This window comes from Neolamprologus multifasciatus, chromosome 12 (assembly GCF_963576455.1).
Source record: "Neolamprologus multifasciatus chromosome 12, fNeoMul1.2, whole genome shotgun sequence".
Classification (NCBI taxonomy): domain Eukaryota; kingdom Metazoa; phylum Chordata; class Actinopteri; order Cichliformes; family Cichlidae; genus Neolamprologus; species Neolamprologus multifasciatus.
The window spans coordinates 6,185,458-6,211,349 of record NC_140450.1 but is presented as its reverse complement, the minus strand read 5'-3'; the positions used below and the strand labels follow the sequence as shown (position 1 = coordinate 6,211,349).

At 38.6% G+C, this 25,892-nt stretch overlaps 2 protein-coding genes and 1 long non-coding RNA gene across 3 annotated transcripts in view; 2 read left to right on the top strand and 1 right to left on the bottom strand.

The window, feature by feature from the left end:
• LOC146506281 (phospholipid-transporting ATPase ID-like) overlaps nucleotides 1–16,785 on the top strand; it is a 51,962-nt gene extending 35,177 nt beyond the window's left edge. Inside the window, exons 6-28 of the mRNA XM_085180283.1 lie at nucleotides 398–459; nucleotides 2,196–2,268; nucleotides 2,621–2,691; nucleotides 2,807–2,889; nucleotides 4,280–4,438; nucleotides 4,521–4,609; nucleotides 6,021–6,211; nucleotides 6,331–6,539; nucleotides 6,734–6,777; nucleotides 7,237–7,402; nucleotides 7,621–7,809; nucleotides 7,913–8,028; nucleotides 9,008–9,172; nucleotides 9,254–9,365; nucleotides 9,454–9,559; nucleotides 9,643–9,778; nucleotides 10,198–10,381; nucleotides 11,113–11,336; nucleotides 11,905–11,988; nucleotides 12,146–12,391; nucleotides 12,491–12,629; nucleotides 14,497–14,627; nucleotides 15,318–16,785. Of these exons, the coding sequence (XP_085036409.1) occupies nucleotides 398–459; nucleotides 2,196–2,268; nucleotides 2,621–2,691; nucleotides 2,807–2,889; nucleotides 4,280–4,438; nucleotides 4,521–4,609; nucleotides 6,021–6,211; nucleotides 6,331–6,539; nucleotides 6,734–6,777; nucleotides 7,237–7,402; nucleotides 7,621–7,809; nucleotides 7,913–8,028; nucleotides 9,008–9,172; nucleotides 9,254–9,365; nucleotides 9,454–9,559; nucleotides 9,643–9,778; nucleotides 10,198–10,381; nucleotides 11,113–11,336; nucleotides 11,905–11,988; nucleotides 12,146–12,391; nucleotides 12,491–12,629; nucleotides 14,497–14,627; nucleotides 15,318–15,647 (3,309 nt within the window). The 3' untranslated portion in view covers nucleotides 15,648–16,785. The remainder of the gene's footprint in view (nucleotides 1–397; nucleotides 460–2,195; nucleotides 2,269–2,620; nucleotides 2,692–2,806; nucleotides 2,890–4,279; nucleotides 4,439–4,520; nucleotides 4,610–6,020; nucleotides 6,212–6,330; nucleotides 6,540–6,733; nucleotides 6,778–7,236; nucleotides 7,403–7,620; nucleotides 7,810–7,912; nucleotides 8,029–9,007; nucleotides 9,173–9,253; nucleotides 9,366–9,453; nucleotides 9,560–9,642; nucleotides 9,779–10,197; nucleotides 10,382–11,112; nucleotides 11,337–11,904; nucleotides 11,989–12,145; nucleotides 12,392–12,490; nucleotides 12,630–14,496; nucleotides 14,628–15,317) is intronic.
• Nucleotides 16,786–19,400: 2,615 nt separating this feature from the next.
• LOC146506280 (uncharacterized) lies at nucleotides 19,401–21,599 on the bottom strand. The gene is made up of 3 exons (XR_014877205.1): nucleotides 21,492–21,599; nucleotides 21,351–21,400; nucleotides 19,401–21,176 (listed from the first exon to the last, which is right to left on the bottom strand). It is a non-coding gene; the product is annotated as an uncharacterized LOC146506280 (long non-coding RNA).
• Nucleotides 21,600–21,739: 140 nt separating this feature from the next.
• On the top strand, nucleotides 21,740–25,602 carry LOC146506279 (uncharacterized). Its single transcript, XM_085180284.1, has 3 exons — nucleotides 21,740–21,856; nucleotides 24,070–24,977; nucleotides 25,360–25,602. The coding sequence occupies exons 2-3, from the start codon at nucleotides 24,247–24,249 to the stop codon at nucleotides 25,595–25,597; spliced, it is 969 nt and encodes a 322-aa protein (XP_085036410.1). The 5' UTR covers nucleotides 21,740–21,856; nucleotides 24,070–24,246; the 3' UTR covers nucleotides 25,598–25,602.
• The last annotated feature ends 290 nt before the right edge of the window (nucleotides 25,603–25,892 follow it).

Here is a 25,892-nt window from a genome sequence, read left to right as displayed (position 1 = left end):
ATATTTGAAACAAGTAGTAACAGTAAATGTTTCCAATCAATAAACCACATTTAACCCTCTTGTAATTTGAATATAATTTCAGAAGGGAAGCCACTGTCAGTTTTAGCTCAGTAGCAGACTCTCTGTCTCACATACAGAAATAAATAGTAAGTCTATGAGACGAGACAAAGAAGTTTCATCATGGAGGGAAGTAAACGTTTGCCTAAGAGTCTGAGGTTTAACCCTCTTCATTTTGTACAGTCACTGCATTGTCATCTCTTCTCGCATACTCTGTTAGTTGGTGACCGATACCTTTAAAGAGAAATTTGGTCATAAAAAATGAACAAATCAGTGAACTCAGTTTGAGTTTCCTGTGACTTTTTCTGACTCAGTCCTGTCATTTTGTTCTGTTTCCCAGAATCGCCACAGGAGCGACAATCGAGTTAACAACCGAAAGGTCCAAGTCCTTATTGATAGAAAGTAAGTTTGTGTGCGTGCTTGTGTGTGTTTGTGTGGGTGCTATGAATCATATCCTCATGCACGGATTCAAAGTATTTGATGTTTCAGCTCTGAAGGTGGAATGTCACTTATGTGTCTGTGAGATCCCAAATAGAGCATAGCTCACATATTTGAAATAGTAGACAGAAGAGCAACAACAAAACAAGTGCTGCCCACCATCCTGCAGCTGCTTCCTGTGGCTATATTGGAGCGCAAAAAGGAAAATACAGGTTCAAAAATATCCACTGCGCTCGGCTATTATCAGAACAATTAAACGTTATACATCAAGTGAGATTCTAATTGTTTTAAGGTCTCAAAATTGTCATATGGGATGTTATCACAAGGCCTGTATACCATGATGTGATGATGTTATAATCAAATAAGAGATAAAGCCCCCATTTGTATTTTTACTTAGGAAAGGTGTGGTGGATAAAAATATTTTAACTTATGTCTTCATTTCCTCCTGGCTGCCTTGCTCACTGTTTAGTCCACAAGCAGCTGCAGGAAAAAGTTTACTTCCTGCTGACACAAGGCCGCCTTCTGTTAAATACGCAAAATCAAGATCACTTCATTTTTAGGACTGGAGTAATATAATAGTTTATTTCGCTGAAGCGTATGTACCCTTCATTATTCTGTGTTTAGTCACTGGGGAAGCAGCTGTGCTGCTACAAGAAGAGATTCAGAAACAAATGTCCAAACTCAGTACCTGTATTTATTGTGTTTTACATTTTGTCCTGTTTTTCTATTTAGATTTGCTCTCCTATATTTTGTGTACTTTTTTCTGTTTAATTGGAAATTATCAGTAAATTACTGAGTGATTTTCTTCTTGTCATATTTTATTGTAATTTGCTAAGCTCTATTTTCTTATAAGTTGTGTTTAATATTTGCAACTTTGAGGAAAAATGAAGTATATCCTATCAGAAAAAGGAAAATGCTGAATACTATTAAAAAGAGCGGATTACAGGGTTGTAATAATCATTTTATTAATACAATAAATAGTAATAATGGTTTAAAAAATTCAATAGTGCCATTAGTATCCAAGAAACCTTTTCAATACATAAATCATTATCAGAAATGTAGAGCTTCAAAAGAGGATCAAAGGTCTTTTACTTTATTCCATTTGTTCCAGAGACTTTAACTTGATCAATTCCATTTTATTTCTATACGCCCAACAACAGTAGCCTCAAGGTGCTTTTTATTGTAAGGTAAAGACCTACAGTAATACAGAGAACACAGAAAACCCTGATAACAAAAATATTCTACTGTTTATATAATGATAACAAAGCTTGGCTGGGAAAAAAATACATGAAAATTATTTACAATCTTTGAAAAACTGATGTGAAAATTATTCCTTTACGTTGTTTTGACATGTTAAAGATTACTGCAAATATTAAGAAAAGAGATCATCCTAAAAATATGTCAGCTGTGGGAATCTGAAACACCAGCATGAGCAGAAACATGTAATGGGAAACTTGGCAAAGCATCCAGTTCCAGCCAACTATTAAAAACTCTGGCTATTATTGGCTGATAAATACACAGAGAGATAATACAGGAAACTGGCAGGAACATCCAGCAAAAGGAAAATGACTAATATTAGGATGACCTTGGTGTTCAGTGGTGATTTGTGAGCCCTCAGAGCTTTTGTTTCCTGACCGTCTTCAAAGAAAAGGGAAAGTGATACCGTGCACACACACTTACCAACCTCTCCCTGTTCTCAGGCTACGGAGCGAGAAATGGATGAATGTCCAAGTGGGAGACATCATCAAACTAGAAAACAACCAGTTTGTTACAGTAAGTAAAGCATCAGAGGGTGGAAGTACTTCTTATTTGTTCGTTTTTCTCTTCCCCAACACATCGAATATAAACTGTACTTCATTGTGTTACAGTTTATTGTTGACTTCCTCTGGATGTTTTATTTTGTTCTTGTGGGTTGACTCAGTGAAATTTTAGCACGTCTGTTCAAAGGAACAGACGCATAACCAAATTAGGTTTAGGGGAAGTTTTTTATATTGTAATTTTGATGTTTTCTAAAAGACAAAAGAACAATCAGAGACGTCAGTAAACCTAACGTAAGTTTTTAGTTGAGTAATAAAATCCTCTGTCATTGATCACACACATTTTTACCATTTATAAATTCTTTCAGGCAGACCTCTTGTTGCTCTCCAGCAGTGAACCACTCAACCTTGTGTACATTGAGACTGCAGAACTCGATGGGTTCGTCTATTTTTCCTCCTTTTTCACATCTAACCACATCCTCCTGTTCTCGCTTCCGCTTATGCAGCCGTCTTCTTTCTTCCTCTTTTTTACTTTCTCGGCTTCTCTTCCTCAGAGAGACTAACCTGAAGGTGAGACAGGCCCTCCCAGTGACGGGAGACCTGGGGGATGATATTGAAAAACTGGCAGATTTTAACGGTGAGACTGTAAACACACACACACACAATTTTTTCAGTTTAATGCACTTTAATGTTAAATGTAAATGTGCTATATAAATAAAAATGACTTACCCTGTTAAGGCTATTCCTCACAGTATACATAAAAGGTTTATTTATATAATAAATAAATGGCAGTCTACCCACTGCAATACTCAATGTAAGACATAATAAATAAGTTAAACCTCATTCACAGTTTCTGTAAAGAAATCTGGAAATGTTGTTTATTGTTTATGGCCTCCTTGTAGTTTTACATGTTTTGAATACACAAAATACATTGTTTATTGGGGTGGGGGAAAAAATCGATACTGTGTAGTATGGTGATATTTTGTTTGCTAATAATGTATCGATACAGGGACAGCAGAAATCAATATTTTGTTACAAAAAAGGTTTTTGTGCTCTGACTTCAGAGCATGTTGATCCTTTTTCTGAATCCTGACATTCCTTCACTGTCCAAATGTGTTTAACTTTTTTTTGGCAGCAATAAACATGACAGTTTACTTATTTTAATTTAAGACATGTTTTATTTTAATTAAGTTTAAAACTTTTTTATTTAATGTAAAATTATATTTTGTTTTAATTTACTTTCAAATTCTTCAGTTGCTGAAGGGGCTGCATAGTTTTCATAAATTGCATAGTTCAGAATAGCTATAATTGTACCAGATGGTTGCGTTCAGTTAAGTTGGACTAGACTGTAATACAAACCGTTCAGTTTGTCAACAATAAAACTGAAATGAGAGAAAGACTGAGTGTGAGACTTTGATATTAGATAAAATGAATATTGATAAAGTTTACCTTTATGTACAGAATCTGAATATCATAAAATATTTTTTAAAAATCGCAATAATATCGTATCGTGCGTTAAGTATTGTGATAATATCGTATCGTGGGATGTATGGTGATTCCCACCTCTGTTGTTTATATGAATTTAGTCAATGCCACTCTTTCCATTAATGCTTATTAACGCTGGTATTTTTCTAAACCAGTTATGCCCAAAACAATAGATAGAGAAAAAATTAAATAAAGCCAAGGCATTTAACAGTTACTATTACAGTTATAGTTATTCTACACTGTTTCTTTATTCTCATCAAGGTTTTATCTTGAACTTGTCTTATATAGTAAAAAAAGCGCAAAAATTAAGCAAGTGCCAGAAATAAAGCTGAGAATTAGCTTCCATGAACCAACGATCAGCAGATCAAAGTGAAGAAAAAGTTCATGTTAGGCTCACGTATTTTCTTTTTTTTTAACCTTCATTTAACTTTAATTCATCTGAAGACAATTTGTGAACGTTATGGAGGTATTTTGATTTTTCAAATTGGTAGTGCTCATACTCTTTCTAAATCTAAACCTGCTGTGTTTTTCCTTTCCTCAAGGCGAGGTCCGCTGTGAACCTCCCAACAACCGCCTCGACCGCTTCACAGGAGTGCTGAGCTTCGCAGGTCAGAAATATTCACTTGACAATGAGAAAATCCTGCTGCGAGGCTGCACCCTGAGGAACACCGAGTGGTGCTTTGGACTGGTGGTATTTGGAGGTCAGACACACATTAATAGGGAACTACTGTAGTGGGAATTTTGAAACTTGTGACTTCAGATCATTCTATTTCTCTTTTGCAGGTCCAGAAACGAAGCTGATGCAAAACTGTGGGAAGAGCACGTTCAAGAGGACCAGTATAGACCGTCTAATGAATATCTTAGTCATCTTTGTGAGTGCATTTGTTTTATCACATCTCAGGGTCATCAATAATTTATTGTTTTTTTATGAGATTTGTGAAGAAATGAGCTGACTGCTGCTGAGGTACTGAAGTTTACAGTTAAATCAGTTCATTGCACTATTTCCTTTCTGCTAATGTGCCACAATTTTTTATTGGACATTCTCCTCACCAACACTAACGATTTATTTAAAATCAAAAGATCTGATGCAGTAGAGCAGCGCAAACAGGAGAAAGCAAGAAAACCGGTGATGTATCCGAGACTGTAAAGGGGATACATGCATAGTTTGCTAAGGTTTCAAGGTGCAATGGAGTAGCTACTATCACAGCAAAGGAAGACAAAGCCATTAATTTAGTCGGATAAATCAGTACCACTCATTCTTAAAAATGTAAAACTTTAAACTACAGTCTGCCCTTTTTTTAACCGCATAATTAAATTACATTAAGTACTACAATTTGCCGTGTGGAATCAATAAAGCATCCATAAATGTATTTATTTCTGTACATGGTTGTATGAAATGTTCCCTTTATTTGTGCAAAATATGCATGAAATATCTTTAACCTCTTAACCCTCTCAGGCTCAAATTAAACTTTTTGTCGCTAACGCACAACCAAGTTCTGCAGTGGTACTTCTGAGTAAACAAAACTCATAAACTATGTATGTGGGGTAATCAGGTTGTTAGTTTTTAACTGTTGCAAATCGGCAACGCCTGCCTTGAGAGGGTTAAACAAGATCACCCCATTTTTTATTTTTAAGTCAGTCAGTTTAAATTGGTAATCTTACCCACAAACACTGATGCTCCACATGCTTAATTAGTCAAATGCTTCTTTAAACAACAGAGCAGTTTTCATCTGTGCTGAGGTAGTTCGATAATTCTAAACTTATTAAATGGAAACAAATGAGCTTTTCAAAGTAACTCCAAACTTTTGATTAAAATAAAAAATGATCATGTTTTTGGTAGTTTATCATTACCGGCAATGAGAGATGGTTATAAATCTATATACAAGCTTGTACATGCGCAACGTCACATGATGAGGTCAGGGAAGGTCCCGTAGTGGTTTCCCCCTGAACCCCTGGTGATGGTACTGACCCACAACTTTTTTTCACACCATGGCTCATGTGACGACTCGCATGATCAATAGTGGGTCAACGACCCTCAGGATGACCTCCAGTAGGGGTCATACAGTACCTGGGACTCTCCACCATTTGTTTTTAGATCTGAAACTCCTCTCAGATGACATCATCACAAACGCACTCGTCTTTTTATTCCAAGCAGATCTTGGTTGTCTCTGTTTCGGTTCTACAACATTTGTGTTTCTGAGTTGTAGCTGAAGTTTATACACCAACACAGTTTTTTTAGATTCCTAAATGACAAAATAAAGCCTCTTTCTACTCTTTCTGCAGATTTTTGGTTTCCTAGCCTTCATGTGCTCTGTCCTGGCGATAGGAAACTACATCTGGGAAAAAAACGAGGGCTCACAGTTTACTGTCTTCCTGCCAAGGCTGGAGGACGATCCTGCTTTCTCATCCTTCCTCACATTCTGGTCCTACGTCATCATCCTCAACACCGTGGTGCCCATCTCTCTCTATGTGAGGTAATAAGTTTGAAATGATGCTTTTATTACCTTGTGTTACCTTTTTACAATGAATTTAACAAAATGAATGCAAAAAAAAAAAATGACTACACGTGCATCTTTTCAATATCTGGTTGAAGTGTGGAGATCATTCGTCTGGGGAACAGCTTCTACATCGACTGGGACAGGAAAATGTACTACGCCCGCAATGACACCCCTGCTGAGGCTCGTACCACCACTCTGAACGAAGAGCTCGGCCAAATCAAATACATCTTCAGTGACAAAACTGGAACACTCACCCAGAATATCATGATCTTCAACAAGTGCACTATTAACGGCAAATGCTATGGTAAGAGTTTTAGTCATGAAGTGTTTTTCAGTTGAATGAAGCTGAAACAAGAATCTACTGAGACTTTCTAAAAATGCATTTTTAGATTCCTTATTCCGAGAAGTTGGATGTTTTTTACGTCAGCTGATGCTTTGTTCAATACATTCTCTTCATGTGTAATAAAGTTTGATTAAAAATGTTATTCTGCTCTGCAGGAGATGTTTATGACTACACAGGCCAAAGACTAGAAATTAATGAGGTGAGTTTACATATGCAGATTTAAAAATTAAATAAATAAAAATAGGTTACTGGTCCATATGACTGACTGACAGATGGCGTCTCCAATGCAGTGGTAAAGTTTGGTTTCCCTGAAATAGAAGTTTTGGATGTGTAGTTAAGAGAAACATTGGACAGAATTCCTGGTCCCTGGTATGTTGAACAGTTTTCCTTTTAGACTGCTGCTCCTTTACTTTCTGTAATTTCTATATTTAGACAGTTAAACAACTCTTTACCAGGTTTACAGTGATTTCACAGGATTATATTATTAAATTAGTTAAAGTTTCCGACACATTTTAGTGTTCTTATAACAGACTCAGTGTGCACTTCTCTCGCCTCTCCTCATCAGCCTAAGCAGGTCCAGTTACATTTCTTTCCCTCTCTGTTTCATCCTTCTTTCTTTCTTACTTCTTTTTTTCTTGTTGTACATTTACTCCTGCAGTATACAGACACAGTAGACTTCTCCTTCAATCCGTTAGCCGACTCTCGGTTCGTCTTCCACGACCATTCTCTGGTGGAGGCGGTGAAGCTGGAGAACACAGAGGTCCACGCCTTCTTCAGGCTGCTGGCTCTCTGCCACACTGTCATGGCCGAGGAGAAGAAAGAAGGTGAGGACGGTACAGATGTTTCAGTGAGCAGTTAAAAGGCAGTGTGTGTGTTTTCCGGTCCTTTTTTTTATTCAGTAGTTCATTGTAGAGGTCCCCCAATGGAAAAGCTCTGGTTTGAAAATGATCAACGTGAAAGCATTTTTTGCTGCAGCTAGAATTATGAACTTTACTTAAATAATCATATTTGCCCTGCTAAATATCAACTTTTTGTTCTCCAGGAGAGCTTTTCTACCAGGCCCAGTCGCCAGATGAGGGGGCTCTGGTGACCGCAGCCAGAAACTTTGGCTTTGTCTTCCGCTCACGAACACCAGACAGTATTTCCATCGTGGAAATGGGAAAGCAGTGCAACTATGAACTCCTGGCCATCCTGGATTTCAACAATGTCCGCAAGAGGATGTCAGTCATAGGTATATTTATATATACTATATTTGTATCCATATATCTGTATATGCTTTCCTATTTAGCTCTCAAACATTGTTTGTTTTCATGTATGTACATTTTTGTATGCAGTGAGGAGTCCAGAGGGCAAGCTGTCTCTTTACTGCAAAGGTGCCGACACAATCATCTACGAAAGGCTGCACCAGTCCTGCAGCAAGCTGATGGATGTCACGACAGAGCATCTTAATGTTAGTAGTGTGTGTGTGTGTGTGTTTTCAAAGAGAGATATTTGACTCTGCTAGTCTATGTCAACTGCACTTGTACGTAGTTCATCCCTACATGCATTTGCATTTGGGATGAACTTGCTTCCCTGGAGCAACAAAGTATTGAATTTATATACAAGTACCTCTGATAATCATGATGAAAAACCTTAATTTGTGTAATAATTTGTGTAATAATTTGTGTAATAACCTTAATTTGTGTAATACTAACCCTAACCCAAAATGTCTGAGCGAGTGCAAAGACAATCGGGTTCAATCTCCACTAATGACCCAAATTTGAGGCAGTACTGACAGAATAAAGAGACATAACATAATAGATGTTTTTAAGTTCATTTTAAAGCAGCAGTTCAAACTAGTGGATTGTTAAGTGGAGTTGAGTAAACATTAATTCTTGAGCAATATAAGGCTGTAAAGGTAACAGGCACAACCTCTCACATAATACTTTAAGTAAAGTATTTTTTTTTAAATAAACGTGTCGGTACGTTCTTCATCTTACTGACAGGAAAGGAAATAAAAGATTTCAATTCATGCTTTATGAAAGGTTTGTTTGTGTGGGTTTGACATAAGATACATTTCAGTTCTCATGGTCGTCATAAATGGGGAGATATCCACCACAGCTTCATTTGACTTTATTTGCCTTGTTTTAAATATTTGTATTTGGACAACAGCGGAGCTGTAGTGCAGGTACATCAGAATAAGCTGTTCAAAGTGCCTTTCTTTATTCCTCCTTCTTCTATGTCTGTTCTTTTAGGGAAGTTTTGGGAAAGATCTGATTAATTTCTCGCTGCCATTTTTGCTCCTCTAATCTTGAACTGAGCAAGAGTTTGACTTTTGTTTATATGTGCAAATGCCTTAAGCTTGTGTGTGCGTTTGTGTAATTGTGTGTGTGTACCTTCAAGTATCCAGCGTTCATCCGTATAAGTATATGCATGTGGAATTTCTGCAGGAATTTGCAGGGGATGGGCTGCGGACTCTGGCTCTTGCTTACAAGGATCTGGATGAGGAGTACTTTCACCAGTGGAAACAGCGCCACCATGAGGCCAACACTGCACTGGAGGATAGAGAGGACAAACTGGACCAGTTGTATGAGGAGATAGAGAAGGATCTCCTGGTAAGACGATAAAGGCAGCTCATACTGTAAAACATAACTGCGTGGTAAAATGAACAGCATTCTGATTATGTGTGTGTTCAGCTGCTCGGAGCAACAGCCATAGAGGACAAGTTGCAAGATGGAGTGCCTCAGACTATCGAGCAGCTGTCTAAGGCTGACATCAAAATCTGGGTTTTGACCGGTGACAAGCAAGGTACATAAGTTTGAATAAGATGAAAGTTAATGCGTATGGGGAACAGACTCCAGTCCACACACGGTGATGTTGATCGTCTGTGTTGCAGAAACCGCAGAGAACATTGGTTACTCGTGCAACTTGCTACGGGAAGAGATGAATGATGTCTTCATCATCTCGGGCAACTCACTTGAGGATGTCCAGCAGGAACTGAGGTCAGAGGAAATCTTAGACTAAACATGTTTTACTATCTCAGGTTTTATGACAGGTTTTCATATACTGTTGATTGTTTTTCTAGAAATGCTCGAACCTCCATGAAGCCAGATGCAGCTGAGAATTCAGAGTTTTTACCCGAAATGGATAAAGGTGTGAAAGTGGTCACAGATGAGGTGGTGAATGGGGAGTATGGCCTGGTCATCAATGGACACAGTTTGGTACATACATAAAATTTCAGTTTATGTGCATGCTGTCACTTTCAAACTTTAAAAGATGTGCTTACTTTGTAACTGGCGAGTTGCTGCAGTATGAAAATGCTGTCCTCAGTTTCTTACTTAGAGCCGAATTTTTTATTGAGTATGAAAGATGTGTTTGATGAAACAAGCTCTTCTGGAAGTCCAATAAAATAAAAGTACTGTAGCTACAGTGGGGAACTTTTTTTTTCTATCCATGCAACTTTATTTTGAAAGACATCATGATTCAAAATCATCAAACAGCGATGCAAAAAAACCCGACCTTTTTCTTGTGCTCATGTTCCAGTCTTTGTTAACAGTCATGGCTGCTCTGACAGTCACACGTTTTTTTATTGCCTGTCTTCTTCTAAGCTCACCTTTTTCTTACCCCCTCTGTCCCTCAGGCATACGCTTTGGAGCACAGCCTGGAGCTGGAGTTCCTGAGGACGGCGTGCATGTGCAAAGCAGTGATCTGCTGCAGGGTGACTCCTCTGCAGAAGGCTCAGGTGGTCGAGCTGGTCAAGAAGTACAAGAAGGCAGTCACGCTGGCAATTGGAGATGGAGCCAATGATGTCAGCATGATCAAAGGTAGCAGAAGAAAGTCAAACTGCTTCATATGAACCTCCTGTTTGTTCTCCAATGCTTTCCCAAACTTGGGAAAGCATTGGAGAACAAACAGGAGGTTCATATGAAGCTTTCCCAAGTTTGGGAAAGCATCTATCGATCTATCGATCTATGGAGATCTGGAGATCGATCTATCTATCTATGGAGATCTGGAGATCGATCTATCTATCTATGGAGATCTGGAGATCGATCGATCTAGAGATAGATCTATGGAGATCTGGAGATCGATCGATCTAGAGATAGATCTATGGAGATCTGGAGATCGATCGATCTAGAGATAGATCTATGGAGATCTGGAGATCGATCGATCTAGAGATAGATCTATGGAGATCTGGAGATCGATCGATCTAGAGATCTATCTATGGAGATCTGGAGATCGATCGATCTAGAGATCTATCTATCTATGGAGATCTGGAGATCGATCGATCTAGAGATCTATCTATCTATGGAGATGGAGATCGATCGATCTAGAGATCTATCTATCTATGGAGATGGAGATCGATCTATCTATCTATCTATCTATGGAGATAGATCTAGAGATCTATCTATCTGTCTATCTATCTATCTATCTATCTATCTATCGATGGAGAGATCTATCGATGGAGATTGATCTAGAGATATCTTCATATATAACTTCATTTTGTTTCAGAAAAACTAAAATACTCTTTCTTCATTCTCATTTTTTCCCCACACAGCGGCTCATATAGGTGTGGGCATCTCAGGCCAGGAGGGCATGCAGGCTGTGCTGTCCAGCGATTACTCCTTTGCCCAGTTCCGTTTCCTGCAGCGCCTCCTGCTGGTGCACGGCCGTTGGTCCTACCTGCGCATGTGCAAGTTCTTGCGCTACTTCTTCTACAAAAACTTCACCTTCACCTTCGTCCATTTCTGGTTTGCCTTCTTCTGTGGTTTCTCTGCGCAGGTGAGAGACGAGTAGTTACAAAATTATGATGAGCCATTGCAGAAATGCCTTTAACCTGCATTTTTCTTGTAGTCAAGTTAGACTAAACATAATATGACATTCAATCTGTAAACAATTATATATAAACACTCACTCACTTCATTGTGTGTCATGAAAAGGCAGAACAAACCAGTTAGAGAAGTCATAGTGAGATATGAATTTTAGTATGCAAATGAGAATGGAAGGGGTAGAAAAAATCCCAAACTGTACTAAATAAAAAACCCAAACTGTACTAAATAATAGACATATTATTAACGATTTGTCTTTATACAGTAATTTTAAAAAATGAGACATGAAGCAGAATAACACCAGTTACACCAGAGCCTAGGTATGGTCAGTGTAAATAAGAAAAAGACCAAATAATTTTGAAAGGAAAATAAGAGATACAAAAAATAACATCAGTTTACAAATTTCAAATACGATGCTGCACATTTTGAATGATAATGTGAAGTCTGTTAATGTACTTCATTCAATTGAGTCCAAAATTGAAGAAGTTGGTTAAAGGTCCACTTCTGTTTTTGCTTTTCAGACTGTGTATGATGAGTGGTTTATAACGCTCTACAATCTGATGTACACAGCACTACCTGTACTGGGAATGAGTCTATTTGATCAGGTAATGGGATCATCTGTATGTATGAAAATATCATGGCCATAAATCTGAGCTCAAATGAATTCCTTCCCGCCAAAAAAAAAGAAAAAGAAAACCCCCCAAAACAAACCCAAACCAACTAAAAAAGGGTCTAATGTCTTTGTCTCCCCCTGCTGGTTAGGATGTGAATGACGTGTGGAGTTTCCAGCATCCTCAGCTCTATGTTCCAGGTCAACTCAACCTGTACTTCAGCAAGAAGTCCTTCTTCAAATGTGCCCTCCACAGCTGCTACAGCTCCTTGGTGCTCTTTTTTATCCCCTATGCTGCTATGTATGACACAGTGAGGGATGATGGGAAGGACATCGCCGACTACCAGTCCTTCGCCCTCCTCACTCAGACATGTCTGCTGTTTGCCGTCAGCATCCAGGTATCCAGAAACCTTTCTTTTGCATAATTTTTCAAATGTTTCTTTGTTTATTATAAAACGTATATAACTATAGAACCTGCTTGCTGTCTTTGCCCATAGCTGGGGTTTGAGATGTCCTACTGGACGGCGGTTAACACGTTCTTCGTGTTGGGAAGCCTGGCGATGTACTTTGCCGTCACATTCACCATGTACAGTAACGGCATGTTCACCATATTGCCATCAGCCTTCCCTTTCATAGGTAAGTGACAAACTTGCCATCTCTGACAGCTTTGAGTATCCAATCCATAAATGTAACGATGTGTTTTTTTGACTGCATGTCTGCGCTGGCTGCTCACTCTTTTATATGAGGCTAAAGTTAATCTCAAGTAATTCAAATAAGACTAACAGTGTTTGAATTGTGTTTGGTATCTTTGCAGAACATCTGCTTTATGAGGTCACGTGGTAGTGGCTTTCAACATGTTTGTTTTTCTCACTAAATTGATCTACATAGTCTTGAAAAGTTGTAAAATTTGGGATAAATACTTATTCTCTTTATACAAAATTCTAATCAACATTAAATTTTTCTTAAATTGAAACAGTTCTGTTTTAATACTTTAAAATGTTGAAACATTACTTTTTTTTAAAAAATAAAATCTCCTTCTTGATTTAAAGGCCTTTCTTTTTAGGCTACCACAATGTGCAACAATATTTGACAGTCTGTCTTTAGACTGGGAAAAGCTGAGACACCGTTTAAAGTAACACACAATCCTCTAACGCTGGGCATGCACTGTGCCATTTTTGGCCCATTTTGAGCCGATTTTTCAGTCGTGCGACCGTTTTGGTGATCGGCCCGAGTGTGTCGTGCATCGTGTAGTATACGTGGGGTAACGAGAAGTGATTAACACCTCACGACCAACTCCCGATCATCAGTTGTTTGGTCGTAAGCAAATCAAACCTGTCAATCCTGTCGGCCGTCATGAGGGCGTCACCGCAGCCTCTCACATTGTGCACATGCAAACACAGAAATGAAAGTGAAAAGACGGAGCAACACAGCAGTGCAGCGTGTGATCTGGACACAAGCGATGAAAGCACAACTTGTAGAACTCATCTGAGCCTTTTCGATGTGGCCTCACAAAATTATCACGACCGCAAAACAATCATGAAAATAGTTGGATGGACATTGCTGCTCAATCACAGCTGCCTGATCAATGTTTGTCATTAGCAATTTAGCAGAGTTGATGGTGGTGGTGTGCGTGTCTGTGTGAGTGAAAGACAGAGAGCGAGCGACAGATTTCTTGTTATAACCTTCATGTTATGGACGCACAGTGTGAGCACTCAGGTCGCATCAGAGCATCGGGCTGTATAGTGTGACCCTGCATCGTGACCTACGAACTTCTAACCCCTGCGAGTCAATCGTGCAGTTTGAGCTGAATAACGCAACTGAAAAAAATCACACAGTGTCTGCCCAGCTTAAGAGCTTTTACTGTTTCACCCTGGTCTTTTACAGTAGATACCTCTATATGCTGAGGTGTCAGTATTTAAGGAGGTCTGAAATGACAAGGCAATGGAGCCTTTTTGGGTCACAATGATCTGTGGCGACCTGGCTTGTTGTCTAGGAAAAATAATTTTAAGATGATTTATAATGATTTTAATAACAAGATATTTATAAGAGATAATTAAAAAAACCTCTTTGGGGGAAAGGATAAATTTGAGAACAGAGATACTGCACTCTAACACATCACCTGCAATACAATCTCTTAAAATGAGTATTTCGATGTGAAGACAGCCTGGTCTTACTAAATGTTCACGTGTGTCTAAACATTTAAAATGATATTCATCCCAAGTTATTTTCTTTTTGTTTTGATTATTTTGCCTCAACATGAACATTTAAAGTGGAGCTATTACACCTATTACCTTTTTTTATTTGTGGACTCCACTAATACTAATTATCCTTTCTAATGACTTTTCTGTTGTTAGGAGAATAATCCAATATTCTTCATGTTTTCATTGCTCTGAGGGTTAACAGGTTAATTTGATGTCCATAAAATAGAACAGAATTCATATATAGTACTGTAAATAAAACCTCTTCACACCTGTAATAATACAAACCTTATGTGTTTATTCAGGAACAGCACGAAACTCCCTGAACCAGCCCAACGTTTGGCTGACGATCTTCCTCACTTCCATCCTGTGTGTCCTTCCCGTCATTACCAACCGTTTCCTGATGATTCAGCTCTGCCCCACCATCAATGATAAGGTAGCAGAGGAGATGCAGCTCTGCCTGCTGTGCTTGACTATCATGGGAAACTCACACCTCCGTTTTTAGGTGTTAGACTTTTTAAGAATCTGCCAGGAAGCTAGTTTAGGGTAGTGAGACGCTTCCTCCTCTCAGTGTGACTTTTGGTTTCAGAGGAAATCATCTTCAGTGTCCTTTTTAAACTATTGCCAATAAACAAGTGTCAAAAAACAGGGAAAAGGTCATTTTACAGTAACGTTTGACTCACAACAAAGTAATCTAGAAACATGGCATAGAAAACGACTCAAAACTAATTCATCCTACTTTAACAGTGTTAACTTGCCAAAAACCAGTACAGGTTAAAAAGCAGAGCTTATTGAGAATCAATGTGATCATTCATTCAAGGGTCAGTATGTTGAATTGCAGTTTGAGGGTACAACTTGAATTCTGTGTCCCTGAGATACAAGACAGACAAACAAGACGTGATTCATCCTTTAACTAGTTTATTTGGATAGATGTGTTTACTCCTGAGATTCAAACCCTCGGCTCTCTGAGGAGTTTCTCAAAGGATTTGTCTTTTTAAAGGTTTTCTCACATATACAGTATGTTTAAGATGGACTCATTAACCTTCTGGCTTCTTATTTAACTAAATGTTTCTTTAAAACACCCACTCCTGCATTATAACTGTCTCATTTCCTCCCCAAATGTTAGGTTATGTTCAAAGTGAGGCAGGCGAAAGCAACACCTGCTCCACCAACTCGACGTGCCCGCATCCGTCGCACCAGCTCCCGCCGCTCGGGCTACGCCTTCTCGCACGCACAGGGCTATGGGGACCTGGTGACATCGGGTCGGTTCCTGCGGCGTCCTGCCCTGACGCGATCTTCTGGTTTCACCCACGCAGGCCGCACCACTACTAGCTTCAGTCCAATGGGACGATCGGCCGGTTACAGCCCAACGGGACGTCCTCAGAATAACAAGGTCCCAGACGTGGAGGTGACTTCCCTGCAGATGTATAGGACAATCACAGATTCTGCTCCCTGATGGACGGCACATTTAGGACTCTTTGGAGAAATTTGGGAGCAAATAATTAACTACTGACTGGAGAGCTACATGATGTTGGCAGCCAGAAGTGTTCAAAGGTCCTATTTGTTGCAATGAAGAGCTTGCTTGGGCTTTCCAGAGAAGTTCATGTCAAAGATTTTTCATACCTACACAGAAGACGAGGTTTGAAGAGTACATGACTTTAGCTCCTTACATTTTTCATCAAAGGGAACTACAGCAACAAATGTAGCCACTTACGATGGGTATATGAATCGTCTTCTTAAGATGCCAGTGGATGAGAGGGTGATTAATGAAAGCTTTCTGTCAATATAGATAACAACGGGGTGCTTTGTCTTCAAATAGGAAAGGAAACAATATGTCATCATGTTTACAGGCTACCCAGTCTATCTGGGAGTCCAGCTGGAAAGCAGTGTTTGCAGAGGAAATAAGGAGCAAAGCCATGTCGCACAAGATATTGACTTTTTAAAATCTTTTTAAAGCATTTTATTTTCTTAATTTGAAAGCTGTACAAGCGGTCAGCACTTTGGCTGTGTCACAGTGGCAGTGGGGAATAACCAAACATATCATAAACTGCTTCTTCTAATACAGTACCATATTAAGGGCCCAGGAGTGGAGTGGGGTGTAATACTCAGAGAAGAAAACTCATAAATTTACAAGAGAAATGTTGAGGAATCGCGTCACTTAAATTTAAGGTTTGGTAAAACAAAAAGTCACAGAAAGTAGATTTTGGAATGTTTATAGAGTCGTTGAGTCTTATTTAAACACTGTTGTTGATCCAAAAATGAATGAAAACATTTCAATGGAGAGAGATGTCGTTGGCTTTGTAGCAAATTTAAATTTGTGAGGTCTCTGCCCCATAATGAGTTTATTTATTTTATTAAAGTTGAGCGGCCTGAATACCCAGAGGTGGGTAGAGTAGCCAAAAATTGTACTCAAGTAATAGTAGCACTACCTCACAGTTTTACTCAAGTAAAAGTAAAAAGTAGCCGTCCAAGAAATTACTCAAGTAAGAGTAAAAAAGTATTTAGTGAAAATGGCTACTTGAGTACTGAGTAACTGATAATAACATCTGATTTAATGTTTAAAAATGAGCCAATCAGACAGACAAAAATATAAAGTTTAATACTGAAAAGCAAAATAAAAATACTACATATAAAAAAACATAATTACAAAATAATAAATCTAATCTTTTCAAAATCATTATGAAACTAATATTTAGAGAAGGTAATATAAATGTTGCTAAAATTGGGTAAAGTATTTCCAGTAACAATACATGGTGATACTTTACTTCTCCAAATGGCACAACAGGCTCAGCAGATAACATTAAAACAACAAACCTTATGTACAAACAAGAAGTCTCACTTTGACATAAACTGTAGGTCTGTGTCTCGTGCACAGGTTTGGTTATTATTTTGTTTATTATTGTTTATTATTCATTAAATGAAGTTACTCACACTGAGTAGAGTAGCAAGAATTTTTTCCTCAAGTAAGAGTAACAAGACTTCATAATATTATTACTCGAGTAAAAGTAAAAAGTACAGTGTAGAAAAACTCCTCTTGAAAGCATTTTTTTCCCTCAAGTAAATGTAACTGAGTAAATGTAATTAGTTACTACCCACCACTGTGAATACCCCATAATACACCAAAATAAAAAGCAATAATGATAACAATGTTTATTGGCCATAATATTCCGCTTTTAATGAAGGTTTACACTTTGTGGTTTGTTTGTTTTTTAATTTGTGTTTATTGTTTTCTTGTGTGCTGAAAGCATTTCACCAAACTTGCTGAATTTGGGAAAACTTGGCAAAAAATATCTTATTTTTGATTTACATCCAAACTGTTTAGATATTTAAATAATAAAATAAATCCTGGAGTATAATGAGGTATACTCTTTGCTTCAAGTAAGTTATTGCTTACCTAAAACAAATTATTAGTAAAGGTCAGTTTCTTATGAAAGCCCACAGCCCGTTTTTGATTTCTGCCACATTTGATTGATATTAAACAGCTGTTCAATGATCCCAGTCTGCTGCTTTTAAAGATAACTTGCAAAATAAATGTGAGGAACTCACGAGATAATTGAAGAGATATGTGAAAAGTACATACAAATATTTTGGACATTGTATCAGTATGCATCAGCGTGTAAACAGAATTAACGAGAAGATATGACTCCTTGGTTGAATGACTCCAAACATTCCCAGCTTGGTGACAAATGTGGGAATAGTGTTCAAGGCTTTTATGTCAATATCTTATGAATCAAAATCAACCCAAACTTTATCTCATTATAAGAGAGTGGACCAAAAATAACTTTTGCAGTTATACAATAACAACCCTTTCATGTTTATGTGGCTGTGCTGTAGTCATCAAATGGTGCAACATGTGGAGCATAGTGGTAATGTAAATAAGTTAAAGGGCATATCCTACTTGAACAGCACGGGGATACCAACCCAAAGGTTTCCGGTCTACCGGCTTATTATTTTTTACCAAAAATTAAAGGACAGATTGTTCTTTATGTTTCCACAAAGTTGCCTTCAATTTTCTGCAGTGCAACTTTATATTCCTTCAGTTGTGTTTTGATTTACGTTTTGGTTACAGCAGCTGATGCATCCAGATGCTGTCTGGAGCTTGTTTCTAATAGACTGTGTGTCTGAAACACACCTTCTGTGGCAGATTGTGCTTCCTCACTAATGTCCGATTTTCCTCTGCCATTAAACTAGCAAAACCAAAAGGGGAACCTGTTCCTCATCGAATAAGAAAGTGGACTCTGATGGCTGTATAGAATCTAATCCAAGTAAGATGTGCTGTAGAAACTTGATAACATCTACCTGTGTTTGGGAGGTTTATCACAATGTACACACACTACAGAGTTGATTAAGAAATCCTTTAATCCATTCAGGGACACACTTGGCTTCACATTTGTCTTCATGCCACTGAGCACCTGTTTTGTTTTTTGTCTTTTTCGTGCATTAAAACCTGCAGTGAGTGTAAACAGGGTTTAAAAACACTGCTCAGATCATTCCTATGGACTGTGCTGTATAAATAATAATATTTATACCTCATTGTATTTATCAGATCGCGTGCTTGGTAATCACTTTGAATTTCATGTATTTGCTTTAAGTTGTAACGTATGTCTGCATTTGTCTTTATCACCATCTCTTTCTTCAAGTGTTGTATCAGCCTGCTAAAAATTGGAGCAAAAGAAAACGCACATGCTGCCTTATTATTCAGATAAAATGATATTTTCTTACTTTTCTTATTTTATGCAACTAAGAATGTTTGATCAAAGATAAAGCTGTTAAAAAAACAAATCAAAGCTGATTGCAGATGTTTTAAGTTCAAAAAGGAAAAATGTTATTTTATACAGTGATTTTCAATTATTTGTTATATTAATGATCACTGAAAGCTTAAACAGTGGTCCAAAACTGGTTTGGTATTTGTCAATTAATGATGTTTAATGTCTGATTTCCCCTTTTTGTTCCTTTTCCAGTTGTGAATGTTGACTCTGTACAATTTAACCCCCAACGATACTTTTTAAAGGCTTCATACATTGTGACAAAACTACAAAGTCACACAGAAATTAATGCTGGAAGTGAGTGTGGTGAAACTGGTTTATATCACAGTTAATTTACATTATTTACAGTACAGGCATTCTTTATAGAAACAGTTCAGTGTTTGTATAAATGGGAAAAAAAACATTTTCTGTTGTTTTGGAAAATGATACTGCAAGTACTTTGATACTTGTGCACGTGTCACAAGCATGGCTTTTATTTTGGACAGCATCTTTAATTAGGAAGAGGGAATAATCTTGTTTAAATAAACAGTTAAACATAATTTAACAGAGTTTTGTCTGTTTTATTGATCCATAATAAATTCATTAAGGGTAGTCAGTCCAAAACACCTTTTCCAAGTGGTACATTAAAAAAATAAATGGTAGCCATACATATAAATTCCAGCCTTTATGAGTTTGTTTTTATTATTACTGCATCTGCTGCCTTGAGTGTAACCTAAGGGATTTTTGACAATTGTTTCTCAGACATGACAAAAATCAACTTAGCACTGCTCTTTCTGATATCTCCTTCATGTTGTTTTGTACCTTAAAACGTTTTTACTGCAATAAAAAGATTTGAACGATCAACATACTTCATCGTTACACTCTTTACTTGTTTTTGTTATTAATACATTGCACTACTTTCTCAGTAAGTTAAGTAAGTAATAAAAATGCTGCAAAGTGACACTATAGCTGGAGTTTTCTTCCACTGCAGTTATACTTGCACATAATTGGAACATAAGAAAAAGCAGAAGATGTTTTTCGTCTTTCAGTCTACAGCAACCGTTTTATCGTAACCGCCTCAAATGTTCCTTAACCTGCTGATTTTTTAACCTGTTCAGATGTCATGACATTTTTGTGAACCTTGATCTCTGCCTACTTTCTGGTTTTGCTTGCTGTTTTCCATTTGTTTTAATAAATTACCACAGAGAGCTCCTGCCAACATACACTGTCTGAGAAGTTACAATAAAAAACCGAAAACAAAGGTCGTTAACTAAAGCTGCAGAGCATCATTCAAAGGGACAGTCCCCTCATTGTCATTCAGTGTGACTCAGTTCCATAACATTCAGCAACACAATAGATTTTATACAGTGAATCTGAAAAGTGGCCCTCACATCTTTTCTCTAAAAGTTTTAAAGTAGAATACATGAGTTGTGATAGAGGGCGATACTACATGAATCCTTCTCCTTATGTCAGTCACCAAACACACTATGTACCTTGTCATTAATACTATGTAATCAACCCTTTTCTTTTCACATTTGCAAACTTCAATTCAATTGGGTAAATATCACAATGTTACATTGAAAAGCAACATAATTAGTTGTCTAAGAATAATTCATCTAAGAATAATCGAATAATCAGATTTCAATCTAATCCACCTGTTTTAGGGTCGAGCCTTTAGTTGTCAAACCAGAGGAAAAACTTAAAGAACCATTTGTGGCAAAGCAGATAAGACGAGAGATGAGATCACATAGAGGCAGTCCACTAAATTATCAATCACTTAAAGTAACATTATTCAGTACAGACACTGGAAAATCACCCTGCCACGCCACAGACCTGCACACGAAGCAAACTGGTAACAGAGTTGTTTCATATTAAGGTTTTTGAGTTGATGCAAACGCTCCCTTTACTGCACAGACTCAGCACAGAGCATCATGTGCAGCAGTTTCACACATGGAGAACAGATTTGTAGTCCGTGGCATCAATGTAGTGGCAGCCATCCTGTTGGAGCCATGTTTATAGTTAATCCTGTTAAAGGCTGCCATCCATATCCATATGCTCTGTTTGCACATTGGCATTTTTTAAGTTTGCTACTGCAAAGCATCCATGAAACGCATGAAAAACTACATTGTGAAAAATAGTTCTTGTTTTTCCAGCTAGCTTCAGTATTTCCTCCCTCATTCTTCCTCACCTCGTACAACCTCTCTGTCAACCTCTCTTCATCCTCCTCACTCAGCTACAAACTAGAAAATTACAAAAAATATAATCTTGTGATTATAAGAGCAAGTGGGGGATCCACAGTTGACAACAGGACAAAACACTGCTAAGTTATGTGAAATCATCAGAATTGAATGTGGGTGAAATAGAAGCTACAGCTTTATAATAATTGGAAAATTTGACTACATGTCGACTCTTACTCGCTTCTTTTTGCTCTGTCTTTCTTTGCTCTCTCCTCTCCTCCCTCTGTCTTTGTGCCGTCACCCAAAAGTTAAATATTACAGTGAATAAAGATGATGACATTTACGAAGGTGGGTAGTAAAAATCGCTTTCATGAATACCTGGAAACGATGGAGGAAATGAAATACACTGATTTCCAAGTGATGGGTTTGAGTGTAAGCTGAAACTTGGTGTGAAATCAGGTGGAAAATTTCTCCTCACCGTTGATCCTTTAATCAGCATCACTGTGTTCAGGTGTGTGTGAGCTTTTAAACAGCCTAGCCGGAGTGTTGGGCCAGTAGGTGATTTGACTAAACCCGTTTCCTCCTTTCATTCAAATACGAAAGCGAGAAGTTGAGCTGGACAGAAGTCAAAACCAACTTTGGCAGTTACAGTTAAACCCGAAGGGTCGTTTTATCCGAGGCACCGACTCATTATGGTGAAGCGTGGGGCAAGAAAAGGCTGCAAATAGCGATGATTATGAGCGGTAAGAGCAGTTTTCTCTGCACGCTCACCACACCTCACTCATAAATCAAACAATTTTACGTTTGTTGTTTATACACCAGCGCATACACTGGGCAGAACGACTTGTTGTAGAGGTTTTACACATCGAGAGAGGTTTAAGTCGAATTCGGCTTTGTGTTGCGTAAAGTTGTGACGCAAGAACTGATCGTTTCTGATCTTTGTTGTCTTTTAATTCCCACTCCAGCTGTTTTACATGAAGTAAATGGTGTCATCGTTTTATCCTCTTTATGGTTAAAGAGTCTAATGTGTTGATTTTGTTGCTGATGAAGATTCAAGTTTTGTTTTGTTTTTCTGAGCTAGCTTTATGCACCACTTAACTCTTCACCTAACACCTTGTTGTGGATCATCTTTTCCATCTTGAAAACTTAGCCTACTGCAATATAAGAAAACATCTGAAATGCGGCAATATTATTTATATGTATCTATAGTGATGAACTCCTTATGGGGGTAATTTTAAAAACGCCACACAGACTGACTTTTGTGACGCATTCATATTTGTGTCCACTCTTTTAGGAAATGCCAGTCTTTATGTAAATAGGAAAAAATGCTAACCTCATAGAGGATGACTCATGTAAAAGTTTTTGTTGGAGTTCAGTTACATGTTAGAGCATCTGAGGTGATTCCTGCTCGGTGTGCTTTAGACTATCACAGCGAGCAGGCCGGTGTTATTTTGCATGACATTTGCCTTTTGTAAATAAACCGGACAATGCAAATGTCTGTGCAGTTGGACACTGTGTGGAACGTGGCTCTGGCACCATGTTGTTTATTAAAACACAGACTGTAATTCAGTTTTACGTAAAGCTATGCAAACCAGTGGAAACAGGTTGCCAGTTTAAAACAGAGCTGATGTGAGAGAACCACAGGAGGTGGTACCGGTAAGCGCTTTGCTTGGTTTTTAATGTTGACTACTAGAAATCCTTAATTTTGAAAATTAAAAACTATTCCAGGTGTCTTGAACACCCTATATGTATATTTTAAAGCCCTTTGTGTCAATTTCAGACTGTGAGGTCTTAAACATCAAACGTGTGGTCAAATGTTTGGTAGAGAAGTGTATGTGGACTTTGTGTTTGAGACAGCATGAATGTGACTGTAGATGTGTGCTTTGCCTGCAAAGCTGAAATGGCTTCAGTGAAAAGCTTTTGTGCTTTTTGTTGTAATTTGAATGCACAAACTGTCAGTTTGTCCTTTTCTGTAGTTTCTAAGAAAGTGGCATATATATATTTTTTTATGCACAGGCAGTTGGAAATTGGTAGTTTTAAAATAGTCTAATGTAGTTTATGCAGATCTGATGTTTTAAGGAGAAGCACTCTTGTGTCTGTTCCAGCAGCAGCATCACTGATATAGGTGAGCAAAATTGTTAAGTGCCCACAACAGCCATAAATATGATGCGTAAGCTACTTCTGCCTCTTTAGATTGCAGTATTTAAACAATAGTATCCAGTACACATTTATGCCCCTCGATACCTGTGTTTATATAAATATTGTGTTAACCTCGCTTCTTGGGTCACAGTTGGTCTTTCAGTTTAATAATAATAATAATAATGTATACTTTATTGATCCCCGTGGGGAAATTCCTCTCTGCATTTAACCCATTCACTCAGTGAAGCAGTGGGCAGCCGCTGGGCGCCCGGGGAGCAGTGCGTAGGGACGGTACCTCAGGGTAGCCGTTCAGTGGATTCGAACCCCCCGACCTTCTGATCATGGGGCCACCACTCTACCTACTGACCTATCCCTGTCCCTTTTAAAAAAAAAAAAAAAAAAAATGAAAGAGGTTTTTTTTTTTTTCTTTTAAGAGTGCATTAACATAAAAACAATTTTTTGGCCAGCTGAAGAACTCCAGCTGTGAGTGCTTCGGAATCTGGAGTATCTTGTCACCTGAGACACTCTGGTTGCTATGTTACAAAATATCCAGTCGATATTACAGGTATCTGACTTTGACCTTGGCTGTTGCTCTGCTGGTAGAACCACACTGAAGAAAATGTCCAAATGTTATTTCTATTATAAATTATATTAAAAAGATATTAGTGTAGGGCAGGGAACATTGGCCTCAAACTGGGAATAACTTTATTTTAAAGGTTCACAGATGGGAAATGCTAATGTCAGTGTTTAGATTCAATTGAGGCAATAAGATTTAATAGTGGTAGTTTTGGTTATTGACAATGTGTTTCCTTTTTAGAGTGTGGAAAGGGTGTGATGATCTGAAGATTAGGGAGCAGCATCATCCCTCTGTCCAGTCTGTTACTCCACAACTGATGCGTCTCGTCCCTGGTTACTGCTGAAGGCTCAAGCTTCATCTCATTGCAGCTTTGTTGTTCCTGTGTTGTCAGCTTGTCAGCGCGTCAGCACATGAGACATGAATCCCTACGGAAATGAATATCTTGGCTCTCATTTGAGTGGCGCCGCAGCATCTCGCTCGCAAAGTTCACCCCAAGAATTGGCTCTAGCGCCATCGTGCGATCAGTCTTCTCCAGTCATCCACCCAGATAATAGTTCTGCTACAGTTTCAGGCCACAACATTCCTCCACACGAGGCCTCATCAGACCAAGAAGGTCCCCAAACCCTGGTCCGATCGCCAAGTTCTACATTCCCGCTTCCGGCTTCAAATCCAGACTTCAGCGTTGGAGCCAGGTCTCAGTCTGATCTAGCTTCAGTCTCTACCCCAGAACCTGGTTTCACAGCAAATCCCTACTCTGCGTTTGGCACCCCGTCTTCATATCAGGTCTCTGTGATCATCCCCTCCACAGACCTCCATCCCATTCCCCTCCCAACTCAGTGCTCTGAGGAAAACTGTCCAGACCTGGAGTGTGCCATCTGCTTCAGTCAATTCAACAATGTCTTCCGCTGCCCCAAGATGCTGCAGTGCAAGCATACGTTCTGTCTGGAGTGCCTGGCTCGCATGAACGTCAAGTCGGCCGAGCCCAACGCCATCCAGTGTCCGCTGTGCCGCAGCTTTACGCCCTTGCCTTCCCTCGGCCTGCCAAAACTGGCCACAGACTCAGATGTTTTGTCTTACCTTCCAGCTGCTATGCAGAGAGTCTACAGCATCCGTTTCCTCCGCAGCAAAGGGAAGCTGGAGGTCAAAAGGTCAGTGAGGGTGAAAGCCTTCTCCTTGCCTTTTTGTCCAAGTGGTTCTTTGAAAGTCCAAATATTTTCTTACTAGGTTTCCCCAGTATTGCAAAGGAAAAACTGAATAGCAGGAATATTTTAATACTCATATTAATCTTAATGTTGTTTTGGAGTGAAATCAACAAGTCGCGCTGTTTATCTGAAATGTATTTTACTGGTGATGGAGCTGTGAAATTGGGTCGGAGCAATATATCAGTTATTAATCAGCGAAAGGTGTGCGTATAGATGGATTGTGTATTTCTTTTCTAAATATCTTTGCACTGGTAACTGCGCAGAACTTAATTATTTGAATAAATGCATAAAACATTTCGTTTTAATTTAGTTAATTTTTCTTTTTAAGGTCAACTGACGGACAACGTCGGTGGCCTCGGCAGTCGCTGACGTCTCTGAGATCAATCAACCGCTCTCTGGACGTGGGCATTCCCAGTGGGAGCGCAGAAGGTCACGGTCAGTCACGCGGCACTGTGTGCAGTCTGACGAGCCACCCGGTGTGTCGTGCCTTACTCCTAACATCTGTGGTGATGATGATGGTGCTTCTGACTGGTGTCATTATCTTCCTCCTCACCTACCGCAGATAACTGAGTGACACCTTGTCCTGTGAAGTCTTATAAAAATTGGTGTAATGTCACGTAAAAAAAAATTCTCCTTAATCACACAAAGCAACAGCTTTTCCTGCTGCTATTTAAAGACTGATCCAGATGTGCAATAAACATCACTTTTTGAGGCGGTGTTGGATTCAACAGCTTATAACTAGCCAATGAGCTTCAAAGCGAAGAGCTCCTTTTTAAATACAAAACTGCGGAAACTGGATAAAGACGACTGAGAAACTAGAAGAAGGTGGACTTTTAATCGTGAACATAACACTTCAGCTTC